The 21,583-nt window shown below is 38.4% G+C and overlaps 1 protein-coding gene across 2 annotated transcripts in view; it reads right to left on the reverse strand.

Annotated features, from left to right (window-relative positions):
- Positions 1 to 21,583, reverse strand: part of PIP4K2A (phosphatidylinositol-5-phosphate 4-kinase type 2 alpha) — a 212,579-nt gene that overhangs the window by 65,389 nt on the left and 125,607 nt on the right. For both annotated transcript variants that reach the window (XM_069086294.1, XM_069086295.1), the window contains one exon: positions 1,060 to 1,212. In XM_069086294.1, the coding sequence (XP_068942395.1) occupies positions 1,060 to 1,212 (153 nt within the window). The remainder of the gene's footprint in view (positions 1 to 1,059; positions 1,213 to 21,583) is intronic.

The raw sequence follows: 21,583 nt of genomic DNA on the forward strand, positions 1-21,583 counted from the left end.
GGAATTTTAAAGAGAAAGTCTTTTAGACCAAACAGTTATTTCCTTTTAATCTAGAGATGTCATGAACCAGAGAAAGCTACAGCACTATGAAAATCACGAGGAGAAAAGGTTTTGAACTCAAAGTGTCAACAAGATGTTGATATTTTATTTGAAGGGTGTTAAGAGTTTTATCTGTGAAAGACCGACACTTTTCAAATCAGGGTCTGGTAAGTGACATCCTATCTTCTAGCCCCCATCCAACGCTTTTGTGCAATCTACCATATTTTGTTTGTGTCCAGAGAAGCAGAGATGAGCGCTCCTGAGTTGATGCATGTATGTAGCTTCATTCCTAGGTTCTTGAGAGATGGGATGGGGACACTGGAAATTCAAAGGGGACAAGAAGCAGAATGTGATGCCCAGGTTTACTTTCCCCACTCAAAAAACCTCTCCAGTGGGAAAAAAGCTATACTTTTTGTGGTTTAGGGATAGGAGAAGATTGGGAGGATAGAGAAGATAAGATCTGGAGAATAAGTAGAAGAAAATATTTTGTAAATGCCAACAACTTCTGGCAATAGCAACTGGGAGCCTTTTATGACTGAAGTGGGAATGACTTAAGCTCAGGATGATCGTTTCACCCAAAGGACAAGAACTGGGGAACGTATGACACACTGAGAAGAACATCCCAGTGAAAATGAATGGGACAGAGCACTGGCAGATGATTCAGAAGCCCTTTGGGTGGTGAGTAGTGGCGATTGTAAAACTGTTGAAGTTTTATTCACATTTGAAAAGTACAACAGATACTCTGCTGAAAGTTACATAAATATAAAACACTACTTTTTATGATATAAGTAATCTCACATATTAGATGCCAGTTATAGGGGCAAGTTAACATTAATCTTAATTAATAAGAAACCTATTCACTTTCTGATGAAAGGAGATTTATGTCACATCTGTCCTTACACAATAATTTTCTGGCTACATCTTTTTATATACAGTTAAGCTTTCAGCTTCAATAATAGTTAGCCATCATTTATAACCACCCTCAGATATCCACATAAAGATAGGGAAAGGGGAAATTACCTGGTGGTATTTCTTGAGGATGTTGTGCATTTCTGCCACATCTTCACTTGTGATGGTTTTAATGATGTATCTTTTGTCATAGGAAGTATGAAATCGAGCTCCACTGCGTGCTTGGGAGTCGTTCGGGAGTGGTGCGCTTCTCGTCAAGGAATTCTGTTCACAGTGGCAAAGAAGGAAAATTGGGTCAGATTCACTGGTTCCACTGAAATTTCCATTCGTAGTCAAAACAATTGTGATTGATGCTTTCATCTCATTGCCTTTTTACATACTGATCACTGAGCAATGGCTTAGTGCTTATGCCTGATAGTATGATTCTATGGTCTAGACAGCAGATGGAGACCTCCAAAGCAGATACTTTTTTTTTTTTAACCACTGGCTCTATTACAACTTGGAAGAAGCCACTTTTCTGCTCTGATTCTGTTTCACTACTTGCAAAATGGAGGTTAATACTACTAAGTGGGATAATTTTTTCAGAGGGAGGATGACTACATAAGACCGTATTGTATTTTTTAATGGAATATCTTAACAATTTTCAAATACTAATAATAATGATGATGTTATTTGGACCTTACTACAAAATACAAAGTTCACAGATAAGAAACTGGAAGGAACCCTAGCGGTCATTGGGCCCAACTCCTTTCATGCTTCTTTAGGAGTTTACAATTTAACAACACTATTCCAGAGGCTAAGAAAGAGAGGCCCAAACACATCATAAAAAGTAGAATTATTATCAGAATTTAGGAGTTCAAAATTCTAGCTCTGATTACAAATTATTTTTTAGAATGCTTTAGTATTTTTCTTTCTTTCTTTCTTTTTTTTCTGTGAAAAATTCTGTCAAAAGGAAAATACATTATTAACACACATTCTAATTCACTGATAGACAATAGATGTCCCCAATACCTAATATGGGTCTAGCATGTAGTAGGTGTTTAATGAATGCTTGAGGAATGATCAGCAGCTTGGGTAGGCATCATGCTTTAATGGTCATAGATCTGGAGATCGAGTCTATTCCCCTCAATTTACAGAAGAGGAGCCTGAAGTTCTGAGAGGCTATGGGACTTAAAGGTTCATAGATTTGGCCAAAAAGAGACCTTAAGGTCATTACTTGATGGCTGAGGATGCTGAGGCGGAGAAGGGTTAAGTTACTTGTCCAAGATCAATAGCTAGTAAAGGTCTGAGCCAGGATTTGAACCCCGGTGTTCCTGCATATTTATTGTACAGCTCTCCGCAAGGTTCCAAGCCAGTAATCTGTTGATGAGCATTTATTTAGCGTCCACCAGGGCCAAGCACCCTGCTAGGTGCTAAGGGATACAAGAGAAAACGAAGTCCTGCCTGGCCTCACGGTGCAGCCCAAGTGCCAGAGCCAGGGTTTGATGGCACAGGGAATGGGAGAAAACCAATGCAGTGGGAAGAGGGCATGACTGCAAGCCGGAAGCCCTGGGTTGGAATTCTGATTCTTTGACTCCTCAGCTCCGTGACCTTGAGCAAATAAAAAACGGGCATGGTGATTGTATTAGCCTACTATGAGGAAGGTATTTTGTAAACTAAAATTTGCTGTAAAAAGTGAGCTGTTATACCTATGAATTATGATGAAGAAGACAAAAGAGCAAGAGATGGATGAGAAGAGTGGCCACGGCAGGTACAAGGTGGAGGGTGGAACATGGGAGGCCTGAGAAAGTTTGAGAATGGGGCATTGGTAAGAGGTCAGAAAGGAGCTCAAGGACTTCACAAGAGGCAAGAACAGGGAGTATCTAGAAGAAACTCCAGTTTACATTAACCTAAACTGTCTGTTATCTGCTTGGTAGTGAGGCAATTGATTGCTTTCAGACACAAGTTAAATTGACTGAATCTCATGAAGTTGGGCTGATAATAATCTTCAAATCTACAGAGTTTGTGTTCTGAAATTCCCTCATATTGCAGCAGAATTTAACCACGCACTGACCTGCCAACTAGTGCTCAACGCAGTGGTCAAAATGGCAGACTATCAGTACCATACGAGAAGTAAAAATGATGGGGGAAATAAGGGCAGGACCAAGAGATGAGAGGGACCTTATCCTTTTTGACTCCCTTGGTGTCTGCACTAAGAACCATCCTGGAACATACGGGAACAGAGAACTCCAAGGTTTCCCTTTGCCCCTCTTTGTGGCAAAACCCAACTCCCAATCTTTCTTAACTCTACAAAGACAGAATTTAAAAAATCACAGACGGAGCGCTGGAAGAGAGATTAGAGGTCATTAAGTTCAATCTCATTTTATGGATGAGAGGGACCTTATCCCTTTCGATTCCCCTAGTGGCTGCACTGAAAACCATCTTGGAAGAGTGGAACATATTGGAAGCCCACAGTCTCCCTTTCCCCCATTTTGTGGCAAAACCAAACTCACTGAAATCCTTAACTCTATGAAGACAGAATTTAGAGCTGGAAGAGATTTCAGAGGTCCTTAAGTACAACCTCATATTAAAGATGTATGAGATCCAAAAGATGTAAATGATTCACCCACTTATACAGGTAGAAAATGTCTGACATGGGTTTGAATTCAGGTCCTCTGAATCAACTTTACCATTTCCTCCCCAGAATATAAAATACAATCTCACTTCAGATTAGCCTGTGACTTACATGAAACCACCCCATGCCACCTTATTCTGGTCACCAAGTCTGGCTCCATAGTCTCTTGGCATTTAGGGTTAGGGTTATGACTGTACATGTGTGTGTGTGTGTGTATTAGGCTACCTTAAGTTGGTACTCTAGAGCAGAGGTGTCAAACACTATTCCAGTGAGCCTGAACCACATTAAAATGTGACTGGAAAATATTTAACAAAATAAATAAAGGTACAATAGAATATAGATGTTAATATGTGGTTTTATAAGTCAATGTGTGGCCCACACTTTAGTGGCCCCCCTTCTATTTGGTTTGACACTACTGCTGTAGAGTATTTGCATTCATTTTGTCCTTTCTGCTCCATATGTCCCTTAAGGGCAGGCACTCTTTCAACTTTTTTCTTCTAATGCTCGACCATGACTCATATTACACTGTAGGGTACAATGGGCCAAATAGGCACTTGGATTAAATGTTGACTTACAAAACCTTAAAGAACCACGTACATTCTGGATGAGCCCTCCCCACTAGGAAGTAAGAATTCCTCTATAATAAATCTTTTAAATAAAAGATTATTATTTCCCTTTCTATTACATGTTAGTCTCTATCTTCACAATTATTCTCTTTCCTTCCTTGATATCATCAACAGAATACAAGCTTGTCATGTGTGATAAAAGGGCTGTGGCTTAGCTCTGAAAGGCTACTAACTAATGAATTACTACATGCTCCTATTTTCTTTCAGACAAATAGCACAGCAGTAATAGCATTATAATTCACTTGTGAAATACAGACTCCTGATTTCAACACAGTAAGACACACCTGTTAAATTCTGAGAAATAATATTATCTGTTACTTTTCTTTATCATATTGCAAAACTTGAGAAAGGGGAAAAATCAATAATTACCACTGACTTAGAATTATTTTTAAAGCAGATGAAATTCATCAACTTGACTGGGTAACATATACTTCAGTATGAAAAAGAGGTGATATTAATGGGGGAATAATTTTCAATTATATTGGTTATCTCAGTAAATCTCCCTTATACTGCTTTCTGTGCACAAAAAATGAAAGAAGACAAAGTATACATTTTAATTCATTTACCGGGATTTTAAAGCTAGCAGAATTATTGGCCTTTGTTAAAGGAACCATGAAAATACTTCGTCTTATTTTTGCAAATATTAATCTGCTGAAGAAATCTAAGAATCGTAAAATGAAAACTAAAATCTTGAACAATCAAATTATAAAAACCATCTGAACTTGAATGAAAAACTTGCAAATGTGACTATCTAAAATACTAACTTGTTGGGAAAAAATATAAAGTAACTATAACTGAGTTTCATCAACTCCACTGATATTGAAGCTTTCCCTTCTTAACACAAAGGTACTGAACTATTATTTCTCAGCTATAATACAGCATAAGATAAATAATTTATTATGCAATACATAATTTATACCATATATACTGAAAGTTATAACATAATGTTTTTCACTATCATGACTCTGCGACAGAAACAAAACAAAAAATCTGGATAGTAAAATTGTTCATTGCTATGGCACTAATCAAACTATACTATTTCCCCATTTGGAAATTTTTGGGTCCCAACTGGAAATCCATTCTCTTTCTAATTAGTTATGAGGCAGTAAAGGGAAAGCAAAGCTGTGATCTAATGATTCTGAAATGTCTGCTTTTGCTCTAGTCTGTTCTTCCGAGAAACAATGACTGGCATCACCCAAAATTAACATATTCCCTTTCACTGGCTGTCTGAGTATCAGTGAGTTTACCATGTTATAACAACAAATGTATACTGAAGTTGATAAACCCAATGCTGACTGACAGCTCAGTTAGGCAGTGATGTGGATGGAGAAGAGAGGGTGTGCCCTAATACTACAGTATTCTCTTTTATAGTCTAATGTAAGCAGTGGACTGGACAAAGGCAGCTCCTCTTCTTGGGTAGCTCACAGTAAACTAGCACAAATTATCCCTACATCCTTGGTGTTACACATCCCATCCATCTATCTTTTTAAATACTATAAATATTAAGTTGGTTTCCTAGAACAATGTTTCAAGAATCAGTAGTAGCATGGTAGATCTTATTGGAGTATTCTATGTTAAATAATCAGAGTTTTGAGTTACCTTTGCCAGAGAGTTCTAAAGGAACAACATGAACTACTCTTCACAAGGCAGTGGCTTTAAAAATAAGAAATTTAATTTCAAAAGGAAGAAATTATTTGTACAAAACTGTTTATCAAAAAGTATCTATACAGCAATGTGTTCATGAAATAAAAGGGGAAAAATGGTCAGCAATGGGAAAAGATAATCACACTATGCTTCAGAGCAGATTCAGGAAAATCTGTTGTCTAACAAAATTGTTGAATGCCTAAAATTCCTAGATATCTCTGAGCTTCGGTTATACAGATGTATTTAGTCATAGTTCCTTGAAGGATCATAAATAAATAGCTTCCAGTAGCAATTGTGACAGGTGGTTTATTATTCCTCTTACTGAATACAATTGAGCAAAATTCTACTTGCAAAAAGTTGTTGTTGAAAGCGTTTCTGCAGATTTTAATGCAAAATGAAGTTACTTCAGGACTGGTGAGTATGGAACACAGAGTATATGTTCTCTGTATTAAAACAAAATTTTATTCCCTTGGGCATTACTACTTGACAGCAGAATTGGGGGAGCCTTAGATGCATATTCAGACATCAATCGACTTTGCTCTCTCTGGGTAGAAGTTTCATCAGTGACGTGCTCAGGTGACTAATTTACCTATGATCTGCAGGTAAACTCAACTGGGCAAAGTCAAGCAGTTAGAATTGGATCACCAGCATCAGAGACATTCCCGATGCTGATTATTAAAGAATAGGCAACTGCTAATTGCATTCAATATTATTACATTTTTAAAAACATATATATATATATTTGCAACAATGGGATCATTTCTGAAGTTTGTGATTACTTACATATTCTATGGTATATTTTAAGCAATTTACAGAAACTGGTAACTTATCTTCTACTACTGATATCTGAGAGGATTTTTATAAAAACAATCTTTTTTTTCTAATAAAGGAAAAATACTATCATGCCAATAGACCTAATACAGAGGCAGCAGCATTATAAATTGCTTGGCACATGTTAAGTTTGTTGACTGATGAATGCATGTGCAAATATCAATTTGATATGTACATGTAACTGCTCTTTTGACCACAAATGTTTTACTTATTCTTTTGTAAGCTTGCTCAGCACTACAGAAAAAAAAAGATGCACTTGGGAAGAATTGATTAAATTATAAATATTTGTGTATGTCTTTTGAAAAAAAAAAAGCCAGAGAAGTCTGGTAACACCTTTGACAAACTGTGGGTTTCTTGAGGTATGATGAGTATACCAAGTGTGTCAAGGTAAGTTGCTTATGGGAGCAGAAGGAGGGGAGGGGAAAGAAGCACAATAGCAGAAGATTACAAAGCACATAGTGATTGGGAATTCAGTGAGTCTTCCTTATGCCTGAATTTGAAAACTGCTTTTATGTCAGTAAGAAAAAAGCATGTGACTCCTCAAATTTGGAGCACAAAGCACATTTTCCCAAAGGTGATATGCAGATCTGTCAGTATTAGACAAAATGTTTCCTCATTCAGATTAATTTCTAAATTTAAAAAACCGTCCCCCTTCCGACGTTGTTTTCCGGCAGGTAGCTGTGACTATGAATATGTCTGCAGGAATGCTGAACAATCCTTGCTGACACAGTATTTGAAACGCTCTTAGCATTCAGTTCCTTTCTCAAAGATACAAACTCAGATATGCACAAAACACTAGCCTCCACATTAAGCCAATGAAAGCATCAACCAGTAAGTGAGAAGCATTTTCTTTTTTCAAATTCTTCTTATGACCAGAATGGGAAATGAGGAATGGAAATCTCATTTTGTTTGCCTATGAGTAAACACCCACTGGAGGAAAGAAGCCAGATGCAATTCATTAACAATTTAGTGCACAGTCACATGGCCTCTTTTTTTATGAGTGACCCAAAGCTTTAACAGACTAGCTGTGGGCTTATCTTTCAATCACAGCAGTCTTTGGGTGCTGGCCATCCTTCTGAAACCATTCCATCATCATTTTAGAGGTGTGCAGAGCTAGAAGCCCCTATTGTTAGGGGAAATACAACAGAGAATGCCTTTTGCAGGCACAGCAAGCGCCAGAGAGATGAAAAGCCTTCCTGAAGCAGGTATGCATGTTTCCTTTGAGTTCAGTTACTTCTCTTTGTTGTTCAGTCATTTCAATCATGTCTGACTCTCCATGGCCCCATTTGCGGTTTTCTTAGCAGAAATACTGGAGGAGTTTGCAATTTCCTTCTCCAGCTCATTTTACAGATGAGGAAACTGAGGCAAACAGGGTTGTGACTTGCCCAAGGTCACAAAGGTAATAAATGTCTGAGGGTAGATTTGAACTCAGGAAAATGAGTCTTGATGACTCCAGGCCCAGAGCTCTTGCAACATTACTTCTATAACTCTTACTTTATCATCATTATAGTGGCTGTTAGCCACACACTGCTTGATGGTTTACAAAGTACTTGTCTTCACAACAACCCTGTGAGGTAAGTCTCATTTTATAGTTAAGGAAACTGAGCCTTGAGGAGGGGATAGTGATTCTGAGCATCAAGTGACCCTGCTGACCAGTGGATGCTGTTAAGGGGCCCCCTGATGTTTTTGGTTAACATACCATCTCCCTCCCGGGGTTTTCCTCACACTGTTTTCTACTGGTTCTCCTGCTATCTGTCTGACCATTCCTCAGACCTCTTTGATGGATCATTATCCATGACACAATCTCCCTAACTGGAGATGTCTCCCAGGGCTCTCTCCTGGCTCTTTCCTTTCTATATCCTTCCTCTTAAGTGAGCCCACCAGCTGCCAGGAAGTTATCATCTCTACACAGATGACTTCCAATCTCTCTACCTAGCCCTAGTCTCTCTACTCAGCTCTAGATAGACATTTCCAACTCAATATGCCTCTGACAGAATTCATCAACTTACCTTCTAAACTCTCCATAACTGCAAGCTTCCCTATTTTCGCAGGCACTGCTATTCTTCCCATCCCCTAGGCTCAGGGTTTCAAAGTTACCTCCTAAAAACTCCACTATAACAAATACTCTTAGTTACGTTGTCATTATCACTGGGTCCAACTAAAACGTGTATTGTGAGCATTAACCAAGCGCCCTGTTCCTTCAGTGCTTCTTGCTGTCTTTTGGACGTGGAGAAATCAACTCCTTTATTGGTCTTCCCAAAGAGAAACCAAGTCATCTTCTACCGACCTTCAGTTTCTTGTTTTCTGGTTTTATTCTTAGTAAGAACATGAGGATCATCACACAGAAGAAGAGTATTAGATTTTAAGTCAGACTCAGAGGAAAAATAAAAATAATAGCTTAGCTAACATTTATAGAGCACTTACCACGTGTCAGGCACTGTGCTAAATGCTTTACAATTATTAAATCAGTTGATCCTTACAACCCTGCAAGGTAGGTGCTATTATTATTATCCCCATTTTACCAGTGAGGAAACTGAGGCAAACAAGGGCTAAGTGACTTACTCAGGGTCATATAACCAGTAAGCATCCAAGGTGGGATTCAAACCCAGATCTTCCTGTGTCCAAGTCCACTGCTCTATGCATTAGTTAGGTAAGGTGCTTAAAATTTGAACTTAAGTTCCTCCATCTATAAAAATGAAGAGACCCCAAATTAAGGATCCTTCTAGCTCTAAATCTATGACCCTATGATATGGTTCATTTCCGCGGGTAGTTAAAGTCACTGAACAAGGATCTCATATTTGTAGTTAAGTTTTATGGATAGTCTAAAAAGTGTATGATTCTTACCAACTTTGTCCTAGTCTCTGACAGCACCACTGTAGAAAGGACTTGGTGCCATTTCACACTTTTCATTTGTTTGTTTTATGGATTTCTGTGGACAAAAAAATGAATCACCACATGGGTCTCTCCTGGTGACTTAGAATGGACTTCAGAATACAGTCCATCACCAGGACTGAATTCCAAGAATTTCCAGTATGGTAGAACCTACCTACCAGAGGTTGCGCTCCATAAGCATAGTCTTCCAGAACCCATGGTCACCTTGATGCCATGATCAGGCACCAGAGTAGGTCTTTGTGGAGATGTTCTCAGCTCTAAAACACTCAATCTATTAAAAAGTATCCTGGAAGAGTGAGCGTGACTTTCCAAAGATGCATCCTTTGTTTCCCAAGGGGAAAAAATTTATTTGTATATATGTATGTGTGTGTATATGTATGTATAAATGGAAAAATGTCTTAATTATGATCTTTCTGAGTTCCCTGTAAGAAAGGATGAGGCGTGTATTATTATGTCTCTTTTGCAGAGGAAGAATCAGGAAAGCACAGAGAAACCAAGTGATTTGCCCAAAGTTACAATCAGAGCTGTAAGCAGTCCTGAGGTGTCTTATCTCTTAACCAAAGCCCCTTCCAACTAGACCATCATTTACTTTTTGAAGATCACAAAGGGACAATTTACAAAAGAAGATCAAGATGTCTGCTGTCAATCAGAATCAGAATCATTAATACATATATCCTAGAATGTGACCATTTGAAATAAGGGGGTATCTTTAATTCAGTAGGAAACTTCAAGACACCGTAGACTGTGGTATGGCAGAACCAGAGGCAGGAGACCCAGAAACACTAATGCCAGTATAATCACTGGCAAAACATTTAACCTCTCTCTCTGTATCCTTCTTTGTAAAATGAGACTGTTGAAATTATTCATGCCTAAAGTTCCTTCAAACCCTAAAATTCTGTCCTTCCAAGACATCTTATGTTGGCCTCAGGAACCAGTGAAGTGTATTCCCAAGAAAGGGCTGATGAAAGAAATACTCTCACAGGCTAAGGCTGTCAGAGGACAACCTAACTATCCTCTCAGCAGGGGCAGAATGATGACTTCAGGCATTTCGAAGAAGAATTGAGGAGAGATGACAAGAGTTCTTAAGTCAGAATGAAAATGGCATTTCATTGGTTCCAGATGTGTTCAGCACAATAGCAGCAAAAAAGAAAAAGAAGGGGACATCATAGTTATCTAGTGAACACCCCAAGAATGGCCTACTCACCAGGCAGACCAGAGGGCTAAATTTCACAAGGCTGCCTGTTTTTCTCTCACAAAAGAAAACAGACATCAACAATCACTTATTAAGTATTTCCTATGTGCCAAACACAAGCCACAGCATTCAAGAAAGGTTGGTTGAATGGGGGTGGGGGAGAAGAAGGAAAGCCTTAGCAAGATTCTTGGCAGAAATAAGGTCAAGAAGGGGCCTCCATGGAGGTCTATCACAGGTAAATAAATATGTATTCCATAGCCCTATCTGTCTTTATATGTACGATGGCTTTTAAATACAGATTTTCTTTTTCTCTGTTACAACAAACACATCTTAATAACAATTTAGATAAGCTGCCAGCTGGCCGAGAACCAAACCTCGATGTCTGCAAGGGAGATGAATAAAGCATACGGAAAAACATTCACAATAGCAGTGGCAGCAGCAAAGCTAATGAAATACAGAATCCTTCTTTTATTTACACTTTTATTTACATGTATACAAATAAATCGGTGAATCATTTTAAGTGTGCTCATCACTTTTCTTCATTCATCTGTAGGGGGGGAAGGGAGTGGGAAGCTGTCATCCCTGGAGGATATGTTTGAAACAGATGTGTGTTTGTGGAGCAAGGGCTTAGAGAAACAACCATATGTTGCTGTGCTGTGGTTGAGATTCATAGGATCCATATGCAGCATAGGTAAGGCTATAGGATTCCCTAGGTTTCCCATTTTCCCAAGGGTCCTTTAGAATGTAGCCACAAGTTTCAGCACTAATACCACATCATAGATCACCAGGTGACTGCGGCACACTTCTCCATGTGTCTCTTAATGAATTCACATGCAGAGGGTCTTGAAGAAGATTTCCATTTCCCTCAGGTCACTGTCTTTTCCCTCTGGATCACTACCCATACCCATGCCTTCTCCGCTTAAGGAGGTGATGGTGGAGAATAGAAACTCGGACCTTCACCTCTAAGAGGTGCAGCTAAGGTTAGGCATCATCCTGCATTTGAAGATGATCCTCTTCTCGTCACTCTCCATGATATTGAAAAGCTAAAAATAATAAAAGACAAAGCCAGAATAAATGGTCATAAATTGGGGAATGGCTAGGAAAACTCTGATACATGGATGTAATGAAATATTAGTTCACATTAAGGAAAAATGAATATTAAGAATACTAAGATGATGAAATGATGCAAAATGAGGTAAGCAGAACTATGAAAACAGTATATACAGTGACTTAAATGATATAAATGGAAAGAACAAGAGATACTGAACACAGTGTAATTAGAAATGACCAAGCTTTTCTGTGAAGATATATGAGAATGTATCTCTTTTCTCTTACAGAAGTGGGAGATTATGGGTGAGCAACAGTATATACTTTTAAACTTTGTTTAATGTGTTGGCTAGTTTTGCTGAACTGCCTCCCCTCTCCTTTAACTTTTATTCCTTGTTGAAATAGATAGCTGTCTGTGTAAGGGAAAGGACAAGGACAGGTTTTCAAACAAAGATGACAAACCAAATTATGTCAATAAAATTAAAAAAAAATAAGTTAGAATAAAATTAAGATCTCAATGTTAGAAAGAAGGACTTGGATCTATTTCCTTCTATCTCCTTGTTTAAAGGCATCATTTTATAGTTTCTCCCAGAGAACAAACAATAAGGTAAAAGGTTTAAGATCCTGAGATTTTCAAGCCTTGGCAGAAGTAACTTTATTTTATTTTATTTTTTGCTTTTTGGAGGGGAGAAGGCAATTGGGGTTAAGTTACTTGCCCAAGGTCACATGACTATTAAGTGTTAAGTGTCTGAGACCAGATTTGAACTCAGGTTCTCCTGACTCCAGGGCCAGTGCTCTATTCACTGTGCCACCTGGCCACCCCTAGAAGTCATTTTGAATCAAAATTCATTGTCCTAAAGAAGAGAAATGAGAAGATATACTCACTCCTTTTTAAACACTAGAGATCTAGCATATTGCATATATTGTATAAATATGCAAATATAGCTTATATTTGGCTTTTTTATTTTTTCTTTAAAAATATTGTTTTTCTATGTATATATAGTGTTTTATATATATATACACACATATATATACACACACACACTACATATGAGTTTCACCTATATGTAACTATATGGGTATGTGTACACACACATATTTCCCCTCTGAGAGAAGAAAGGAAGAAGGATAGAGGGACACTGAGAGAAAATCTGGTGACATAATAAACAAAATATATCAAAGCACTAAAAAAAAAAAACAGGATTTATATTAAAGTGCCCATGTTCAAATGGGCAAATATTTTTCCAGATATTTTTCTTTGACAAATTCTACATCCTATTTATCTTTATAACTGTTTTAATAGGAAAACTGCAAGATGAAACCCATGGAATGAACCAAGACAATATTTGGAGGAATCTAGAGCCCAAGATAGCAGGAGGACACCCTAAAATCCTTTTCTCCTAGCTTTGCATTTTGGAGGTATTGTTTTGCTTTTTATTTTATTTTGGAGGGGGGGAGGGCAGGACAATTGGGGTTAAATGACTTGCCCAAGGTCACACAGTTTTAAGTGTCTGAGGTCGGATTTGAACTCAGGTCCTCCTGACTCCAGGGCCAGTGCTCTATTCACTGCACCACCTAGCCATCCTATAGCTTTGCATTTTGAAATCCCATCATTCAAGATGAAACTAAAATACTTTCTTCTTCCAAAAAGTCTTTCTTAATTCTCTCGGTTCGAAATGATTTTCCCTTCCGTCTAGCCATGAATAGTATTTTGTACCTTTTTTTCTTTTGCTCTTCTTTTATTCAGTTCTGCACTATAATTATTAAAACAGGTATATTTAAGATCTGATATTGCATTTGTGTCCTCTCATTGTGTCCCTCACCATTAGAGCATAAGCTTCATAAAGGCAAGAATCATTTCTTACTTATCTCTGTATTCTTTGCTTTATGAAAGGGACAGAAGGTGCTGACAGCAAACACCCATTTAGAATTAAGTGGCACTATCAGTATCAGGAAACAGTGCCTAAAGTTTGGAAGGAACCCTAAGGCTCTCTGTCAAACTCTATGAAAAGTAGCTACTATGCAAGCAGTTTAAATTCTCTAAAGTCCACGAAGCAAGGGAAGGCTGAATGCCATGTGCAACTGGGCAAGTTGTTTGGGAAATTTAGAAAACCAAATGCTAGATGCGTATCTGGTGACCAGGCTGGGGCACGGAAGATGGTGCCTCGAGGCTATTTTAAGCCAGAAACCAGAGGGAGTAGAAACTTTTCCCAGGTTAAGGATTCTTAACACCTAACCCAGATGTCAAGCTGAGAGATGCACTTTATGGGTTTGGGGGCACAGACAGTAGTTTCTCTATCTCAATGTTGCTCTGGATTGTTGTTTGGAGATTTTTCAGGTTGGCAGCTTAGCCAACTGATACAAGCACTATTTATGCATTGACATGATCCATAAGGATTTACTTTCACTCAGTAGGAAGACCAAAGAGAAGGAGCACAGCCTAGCATAAAGAGAAGGGGACCTGGAGCCAGGAAGACCTCAACTCAAGTTCTTTATGACATCTGTGTGCACACACACGCACATGCACACACACTGCACGCGCACATACACACACACAGGGTTGAGCCATGGGCAAGGCACATCACCTGTCCCATCCAGGAGTTCCCTTTGCCCATAGGAATTAAAGGGCTAGGGCCAATCCTTCTAACAGGGATGCAAAGGCTGGGGTTAACTATGAAACATGAGTAAAAATCTAAAAGAAACTGAAGCTGTTAGTGCTAAAGTTCAGACAAGAAATGGATCAGAAAATTGACAACCAAAGAAAATAAGATTGCGAGGAAAAAAAATCACTACCTTCAGGATGTGTTGTTCCTTCTTGTTTCCAAATCTTCAGAGTCCCCTCCATCTGCATTCCTCTGCTGTGTGAGGTTTTCTCGTGCTTAAGATGGGTGACCATATTTGTCCATTTACTTGCAGCAGGAGCAGGTATAAAGCACTAATTTGTGTGCTTTGTCTTGTACAAAGATTTGTTACTTCTTCTTCATGTTGTCTCCTCATAAGGTAGATTCACTCAAACATGGTGATTCCCTAATGGAAAATCACTGTGGACTACAGACTCTCCTTAAATGCCTTCTAGTTTTGTGTAAGTGCTACCAGTCAGCTGATTGATTTATTTTTCAAATTTTCATGCAACAGAAGTCCAGATATAAGATACCTATTAGAGGGTTTGCTGAGACCAGAATCCAGTTCACAAATAATGTATACATGTTCATTATTAGTAGCCATCAAATTATAAGTCAGGGGCTATTTTAGGCTTGGCCTTGATGTGTCTTTTTTAAGTTTTTTTAAATTTAATGCCTTCTTCAATGTATTATTTAATTATAGCTAACTAGATGCCATTAATTGGGCAGATGCAAAGCAAGGAAAAAAGAGGAAAAACTAAAAAATGATCATCTTTAAGGACAGTGATCTTTTCACCTTGAAAACTGCTAAAAAATAAAACAACAAAACAATTGTATCCAAAGTCCCCATGGAAATAAGTGGACATACTGTGAGTTCCTCAATTGATAATATCTGGCTATTTCCCCAGTGAAATTCTAAGCAACAGGTCTGGAAAAATAAAGGAATAAGGTACATACATGTGGATCACAGCATGTGGAGATAAACTAAAAAACCTTTGCAAGTTGGGATAAAACCCAGCCAGTAATTCCATTGAACTGGATAATCTCTTAGACAAATTTGTTTTAAAGGAGAATATTCTCTTTTCAAGCATAAAAGAAAGGAGAATTCTGCCTGACTCCTCCTTCAGAGTCCATTTGTATCTTGCTTCAATTGCAGCTCATAATCATGATCAGTGCGAAATAAAGTCTTCATGCTGAGAAAGTTGGGCAAACAAAAACATAGGACTTACAAGGAAATGAAGTAACTGCTTACGCACAGCACAACATGACATGGCATGACTGATGAGCAGTGGAAATCAAAGTGGTGAAAGGGAAAAGAACTACTTACACAGAGCTGACCTTGCCTGGAGAAATTAAGTATAATGCTCCAAGGGAAAAAATGGTCATTCAATGAACTAGAAGGACTTCAAGCTTTCAATAAAGAGAAGACCAGATTTAAACAACAAAAAAATGATCTCCAATATCTAGACTCAAGAGAAGCATAGAAAGTGAAAAGAAAACATAAGGGATTCAGTGGAGCTGAACTGTTTACATCCCTACTTGGGAAGATGATGCTTGTTGTGATTCTTAAAAACTGTACCACTAATCACACAGCTCAAAGGTACACAGACAGAGGGTACAGATATAAGGTGAATTTGAGGGAATGACATAAAATAGAATTAGGGGATGAGGAAGAGTAGTACCAAAGTAACGAAGAGGTAAAATGGGGTAAAATATTTCACATGAAGAGGCACAAAAGACCCATTACAGTAGGGGGGAAATAGGAGGGTGAGCGATGGGCATAACTTGAATCTTACTCTCATCAATATTAACTCAAAGAGGAACTAATATACATAATCAGTTGAATATAGCAATCTATCTTACAGGACAGAAAAATAGGAAGGGAGGAGAGAAAGTAAAGGCAGGGGAGTGGAGGGGAACAGACAGAAGAAAGGGGAGATGGGGGGAGGTTGTTGACAAGGAAAACACTATCTTGGAGGGAAAGGATAAAAGGAAAGAAAGGACAAACAGGAGGAAAAACAGGATGGAGGGAAATACACAGTTAGTGATCATAACTGTGAATGTGAATGGGATGAACTCTCCCTTAAAAAAGAAATGGATAGCAGAGTAGACAAAAAAACAGAATTCCACAATATGTTGTTTACAAGAAACACACTTGAAGCAGAGAAACACAGACAGGGTAAAGGTAAGGGGCTGGAGCAGAATCTATTATGTTTCAGCTGAAAAAAAAAGCAAGGGGTAGCAATACTTATCTCAGACAAAGCAAAAGCAAAAAGAGACCTAATTAAAAGAGAGAAAAAAAAGAAACTATATCTTGCGAAAAGGTATGACAGACAATGAAGTAATATTAATACTAAACATACATGTATCAAGTGCATCCAAATTCTTAAAAGAGAAGTTAAGTGAGTTACAGATTCATGACCAAACAGGAGATAGAGAGTATTACAGAATATAAAATGGAAGATTTTATTATGTTAAATTAAAAAGCTTTTGGACAAAAAAAACAAATTCAGCCAAGATTAGAAGGAAAGCAGAAAGCTGGGAAATAATCTTTATAACAAGTATCTCTCATGGGAGCCTCATTTCTCAAATATATAGAGAACTTAATTGATTTTATATTAATACAAGTCATTCCCCAGTTGATAAATGGTCAAAGCATATGAACAGGCAGTTTTCAGATTAAGAAATCAAAACTATCTATAGGCATATGAAAAAGTGTTCTAAATCATTTTTGATTATAGAAATACAAATAAAAACAACTCTGAGGTATCACCTCATATCTATCAGATTGGCTAACATGCCAAAAAAAAAAAAAAAAGGAAAATGATAAATCTTGGAGAGGATGTGGGAAAATTGGAATACTAAAGTACTGATGGTGGAGTTGTGAACTGATCCAAACATTCTGGAGAGCAATTTGGAACTATGCCCAAAGGGCAACCAAACTGCATACCCTTTGATGCATCAATACCACTACTAGGTCTGTATCCCAAAGAGATCATAAAAAAGGGAAAAGGACCTACATGTTCAAAAATATTTATAGTAGCCCTTTTAGTGGTGGTAAAATATTGGAAATTGAGGGGATGATCATCAATTAGGGAATAGTTAAACAAGTTGTGGTATGTGAATATAATGGCTATTGTGCAATAAAAAATGATGAACAGTCAGATTTCTGAAAAACCAGGAAAGACTTATATGAGCTGATACAAAGTGATATGAGCAGAAGCAGGAAAACACTGTACACAGTATCAGCAACATTGTGAGCAGACCAACTATGATGACTCAGTTCTTCTCATCAACACAATGATCTAAGACAAGTACAAAGGACTCATGAAGGAAAATGAAATACATAATCAGACAAAGAACTGACAGGCTCCAAATACAGACTGAAGTATACTTTTTTCACTTTATTCTTTTTCATGCTTTTTTTTTCCCTTTTGATCTGTTTCTTCTTTCACAACTGTGACTAATATGGAAATATGTTTTACATGATAGCACATGTATAACCTATATCAAATTGCCTACCATTTTAGGAAGACGGAAGGCGAGAGAAGAAGGGAGAAAAATCTGGAACTCAAAATCTTATAAAATTGGATACTGAAAATTGTCTTAAATGTAATTAGGGAAAAAATACTATTAAACAAATAACAACAACAAAAACTCTCAGAACTCTGAATTCTTTCCTGATCTGCTAACACTTGACTTTTTTGATTATCTCATTTCAGTTGTTCTCCTCAACATCCTGTGAGGTAGAGAGTTACAATAGGCATAATTAGCCCCTCTTTACTGAGGGGACTACCGGGGCTCAGAATGGCCCATGGTCAAACAGCCAGGAAATGGCAGAGATGGGATTTGAACCCGGACTTCCTAACTGTAAGTACAGCAAACTACACATCACCCATGCCACCTTTCAGTGATGTCCTCCACAATGGAGATCCCTCAACTCCTCAATCCATGACAAAGATATAGATACTGATAAATGTTTGCAATTATTCTTGCAGATGCCCATGACTGACCTCCCAACAACTCTCATAAGTCAATATCTAGGGTGGAAGATTTCCTCAAAGTTTTAACTGGGCATCTGAGGAACCAAAAGGGATGTTTCTTAGGAACTATAGTGTTCAAAAATAGTCTCAGTGGACTCCTCTGGTATCACTTTATATGGCTGTTAAAGATCCCCCTTAAAGGAACCCTGGGATGTTGAAGGGAAATGAGAGTTCACTTCTAGGTTTACATGGAGAGAGGATATGAAGGAGCAGAGACAGGGATGGAGTGGACCAACAGTTGAGGTTCTGGGGCAAAGCTGAAAAATGCTGGAGCTGGAAGGAACACAGTGTGGCTCATTCTTAAAGCTTGGTCTGTAAAGGACTTGTCCCACAGCCTCATTTTCATAACCTGACACACTGCTGATCTTCCTGAGGAGTCCTCAAATTCCAGATGCGACCCATGGAATCCAAGGGCCATGTCAGTCAATGACAGTTTCGAATGAGAGACCAGGTTTGCTCTTTGATGGTATTTATACATTTATAATTGGAAATTTATTGCCGTTTTCTCAAAGAAAGAGATTAATGGTGCCATTCGTCCTCTCTCTTCTCTAAGTCTGTAGTGAGAATGTTTATCTCCACAGTGGGAGGTCCAAGATTAGGCTGAGTCTCCAGGAGGGTGGGGAAATTTTAAAGGTCAATTTAATTAGCTCATTCTCATCACTAATCTTTTATCTATCACATAAAAATGTCATGATTTAGTGGCTGTTACTCCCTCACCCCCCATTTTTAATATCCAATCATTTTGAACACTTAAGTATATTGAATGTTTAATAGACATACGTTTTCCCCATCCAAGTAATTCTGGTCTCCTATTTTAATATGTGTTTTTTTTTTTTTTAGCTACATGGAAAATGATCTAGGGGGGCGGGGGGAAGGAAAGCTCTGATCTAATAAACCTTCCTTTTTGCACAGCTTCCAATATTGCTAACTAGAGTCAACTTGTAAAAGAAAAGTCCCTTAGATTCTGCTTTGATAGAAAAATAATAATAATAATTCCTTTGAATGCCTGGGGAGGGGGAAAAAACACAGGCCTCCTTATTGTAAGTAAGGATCTAAATGTTACTCCTCCGCATTTGGCCACTGAATCAGATAGTACTGGGGTTGTAAAGGCCACTTTACAAATGAAGAAACAGAGTGTCTCAGAGTTAAGATGAGTTGCCCAACACCACATGGTCAGTAAGTAGAATAATGAAGACTAGAACCCAGGCCTTTTAACTTTTAGCTAACTGCTCTTTCCAGAAGATTAAGCTGCCTAATGTACTGAAAACCAGAAAAGCAGAATTCCTCAGTTGAAAATATAGGGTTGTACCCCTTAGATTTGGAGTCACAAGATCTTGGTTCAAATCTTAACTCTGTCATATACTCCCTTGTGACTTTGGGTCTTGGTTTGTTCATCTATAATAGGACTAAACTAGATAATTTCAAAGGTCCCATTTCCAACTCTGGATCTGCGTTCAAGTTTCTTTTAGGGGTTTAGGTGGTGTGCTGGCTAGGAGGGTAAGAACTGGGTTCTAATCCAGTCTCTGACACTTACAAGCTGTGATCCTGAGCAAATTACTTAAATTTTTTCAGCCTCAGTTCCCTCTTCTGTAAAATGAGGGTGTTTAATACAATGCCATCTAAAATCCTTTCCTGCTTTAAAACAGAGACCAGGGGTGCAGTGAATAGAGCACCAGCCCTGGAGTCAGGAGGACCTGAGTTCAAATCCGGCCTCAGACACTTAACACAAAAAAAACTAGCCACGTGACCTTGGGCAAGTCACTTAACCCCAACTGCTCTACTTTCCCCCTCCAAAAAAAGCAAAAAAAAAAAAAAACCCAGATGACCAAATGATCCTATTTAAGGGAGTCTATGTGGTCTGTTAGACCGGTTGTTGAGTGGAAGTAGAAAAAGCAAGTATATTTTCAAGCACCCACTCAATTCACAACATTTTACTGGGTACTTGCAGAATGTCAGGAAACATCTATAATGTGGTCACTATCCTTGAATGGCTTTCAATACAAGGGGAAGACAGAACACACCGACCAGTCTAACACTATTTACTAATTTTAAGATGAGGAACAGAAATGAAATCCAGGACAACGGTCAACAAAGGAAGGGAGATGCTGTAGGGGGAATGGTGTCTCACTCCTTCAAAGCCCAAAGGTCTTTATTTATTCAACAATCAATTACTCAACACCTGTCATGTAGAGACCACTGTGAAAAGAGAAGGCAGAGTGCCTGTCCTGCTAACATTTAATCTAGCAGGGAGGATGTAACATTGACCTAACACTGAACCATAAACATAACGAAACAAAAGCCATAGTCTGGAACATATGGTAAGAGCACAAAACAGGTAAAAAGTGTTTATTCAAGGGCTAAGGAAGGAAAGATTCTATCTAACTGGCAGGACCAAGGAAGACTTCTTGGACTACTGATCACAGGTTCAAAGCTGAAAAGGACCTTAGAGTCACAGTGGACAAATTCTTCACGCTACAGTTGAGGAAATTAAAGAGTAAGTATGTGTGTGAGGTAGGATTTGAACCCATGACTCCAAGTCAGTCAACTAGCATTTATTAGGTGAATTCTATAGACCAAACACTGTGCTGAGCACTTTACAAATTTTACCTCTGTTGGTTCTCAAAATAACCCTGTGAGGTAGGTGCTATTTTGATCTCTATTTTACAGCTGAAGAAACTGAAGCAGACAGAAGTTAAATGACTTGCCCAGGGGCACACAACTAGTTTGAACTCAGATCTTCCTGACTCCAGGCCCAGGACTCTACTCATTGTGCTGCCTAACTGGGGATACAAAGAAAGGAAAATAAGAAGACAAACAAAAAACAACCCCAGCTCCTGCTCTCAAGGAGCTCAGTCTATTGGGGAAAACACCTTGGAAACAATTATGCTCAAACAAAATAATTACCAGATAAATTGGGGGCAATCTCTGAGGGAAACCCCTAATATTAAGGATGACTGAGAAGGACTTCTTGCAGTTCCCCCACTGAGACCTGAGTTCAGGAAAGGCAGGAGATGGAGAAGAGGAAGGAGGACACTGCAGGCATGGGGGAAAGTCAGTGTAGATGCCTAGAGTAGAGAAATGGTATATGTGCCAGGAGGTCATTGTCAAGGGGATGCAGACTATGT

This window comes from Petaurus breviceps, unplaced genomic scaffold, assembly GCF_028583685.1.
Source record: "Petaurus breviceps papuanus isolate PSGF00001 unplaced genomic scaffold, PetGlider_PUasm1.0 178, whole genome shotgun sequence".
Taxonomy (NCBI): domain Eukaryota; kingdom Metazoa; phylum Chordata; class Mammalia; order Diprotodontia; family Petauridae; genus Petaurus; species Petaurus breviceps.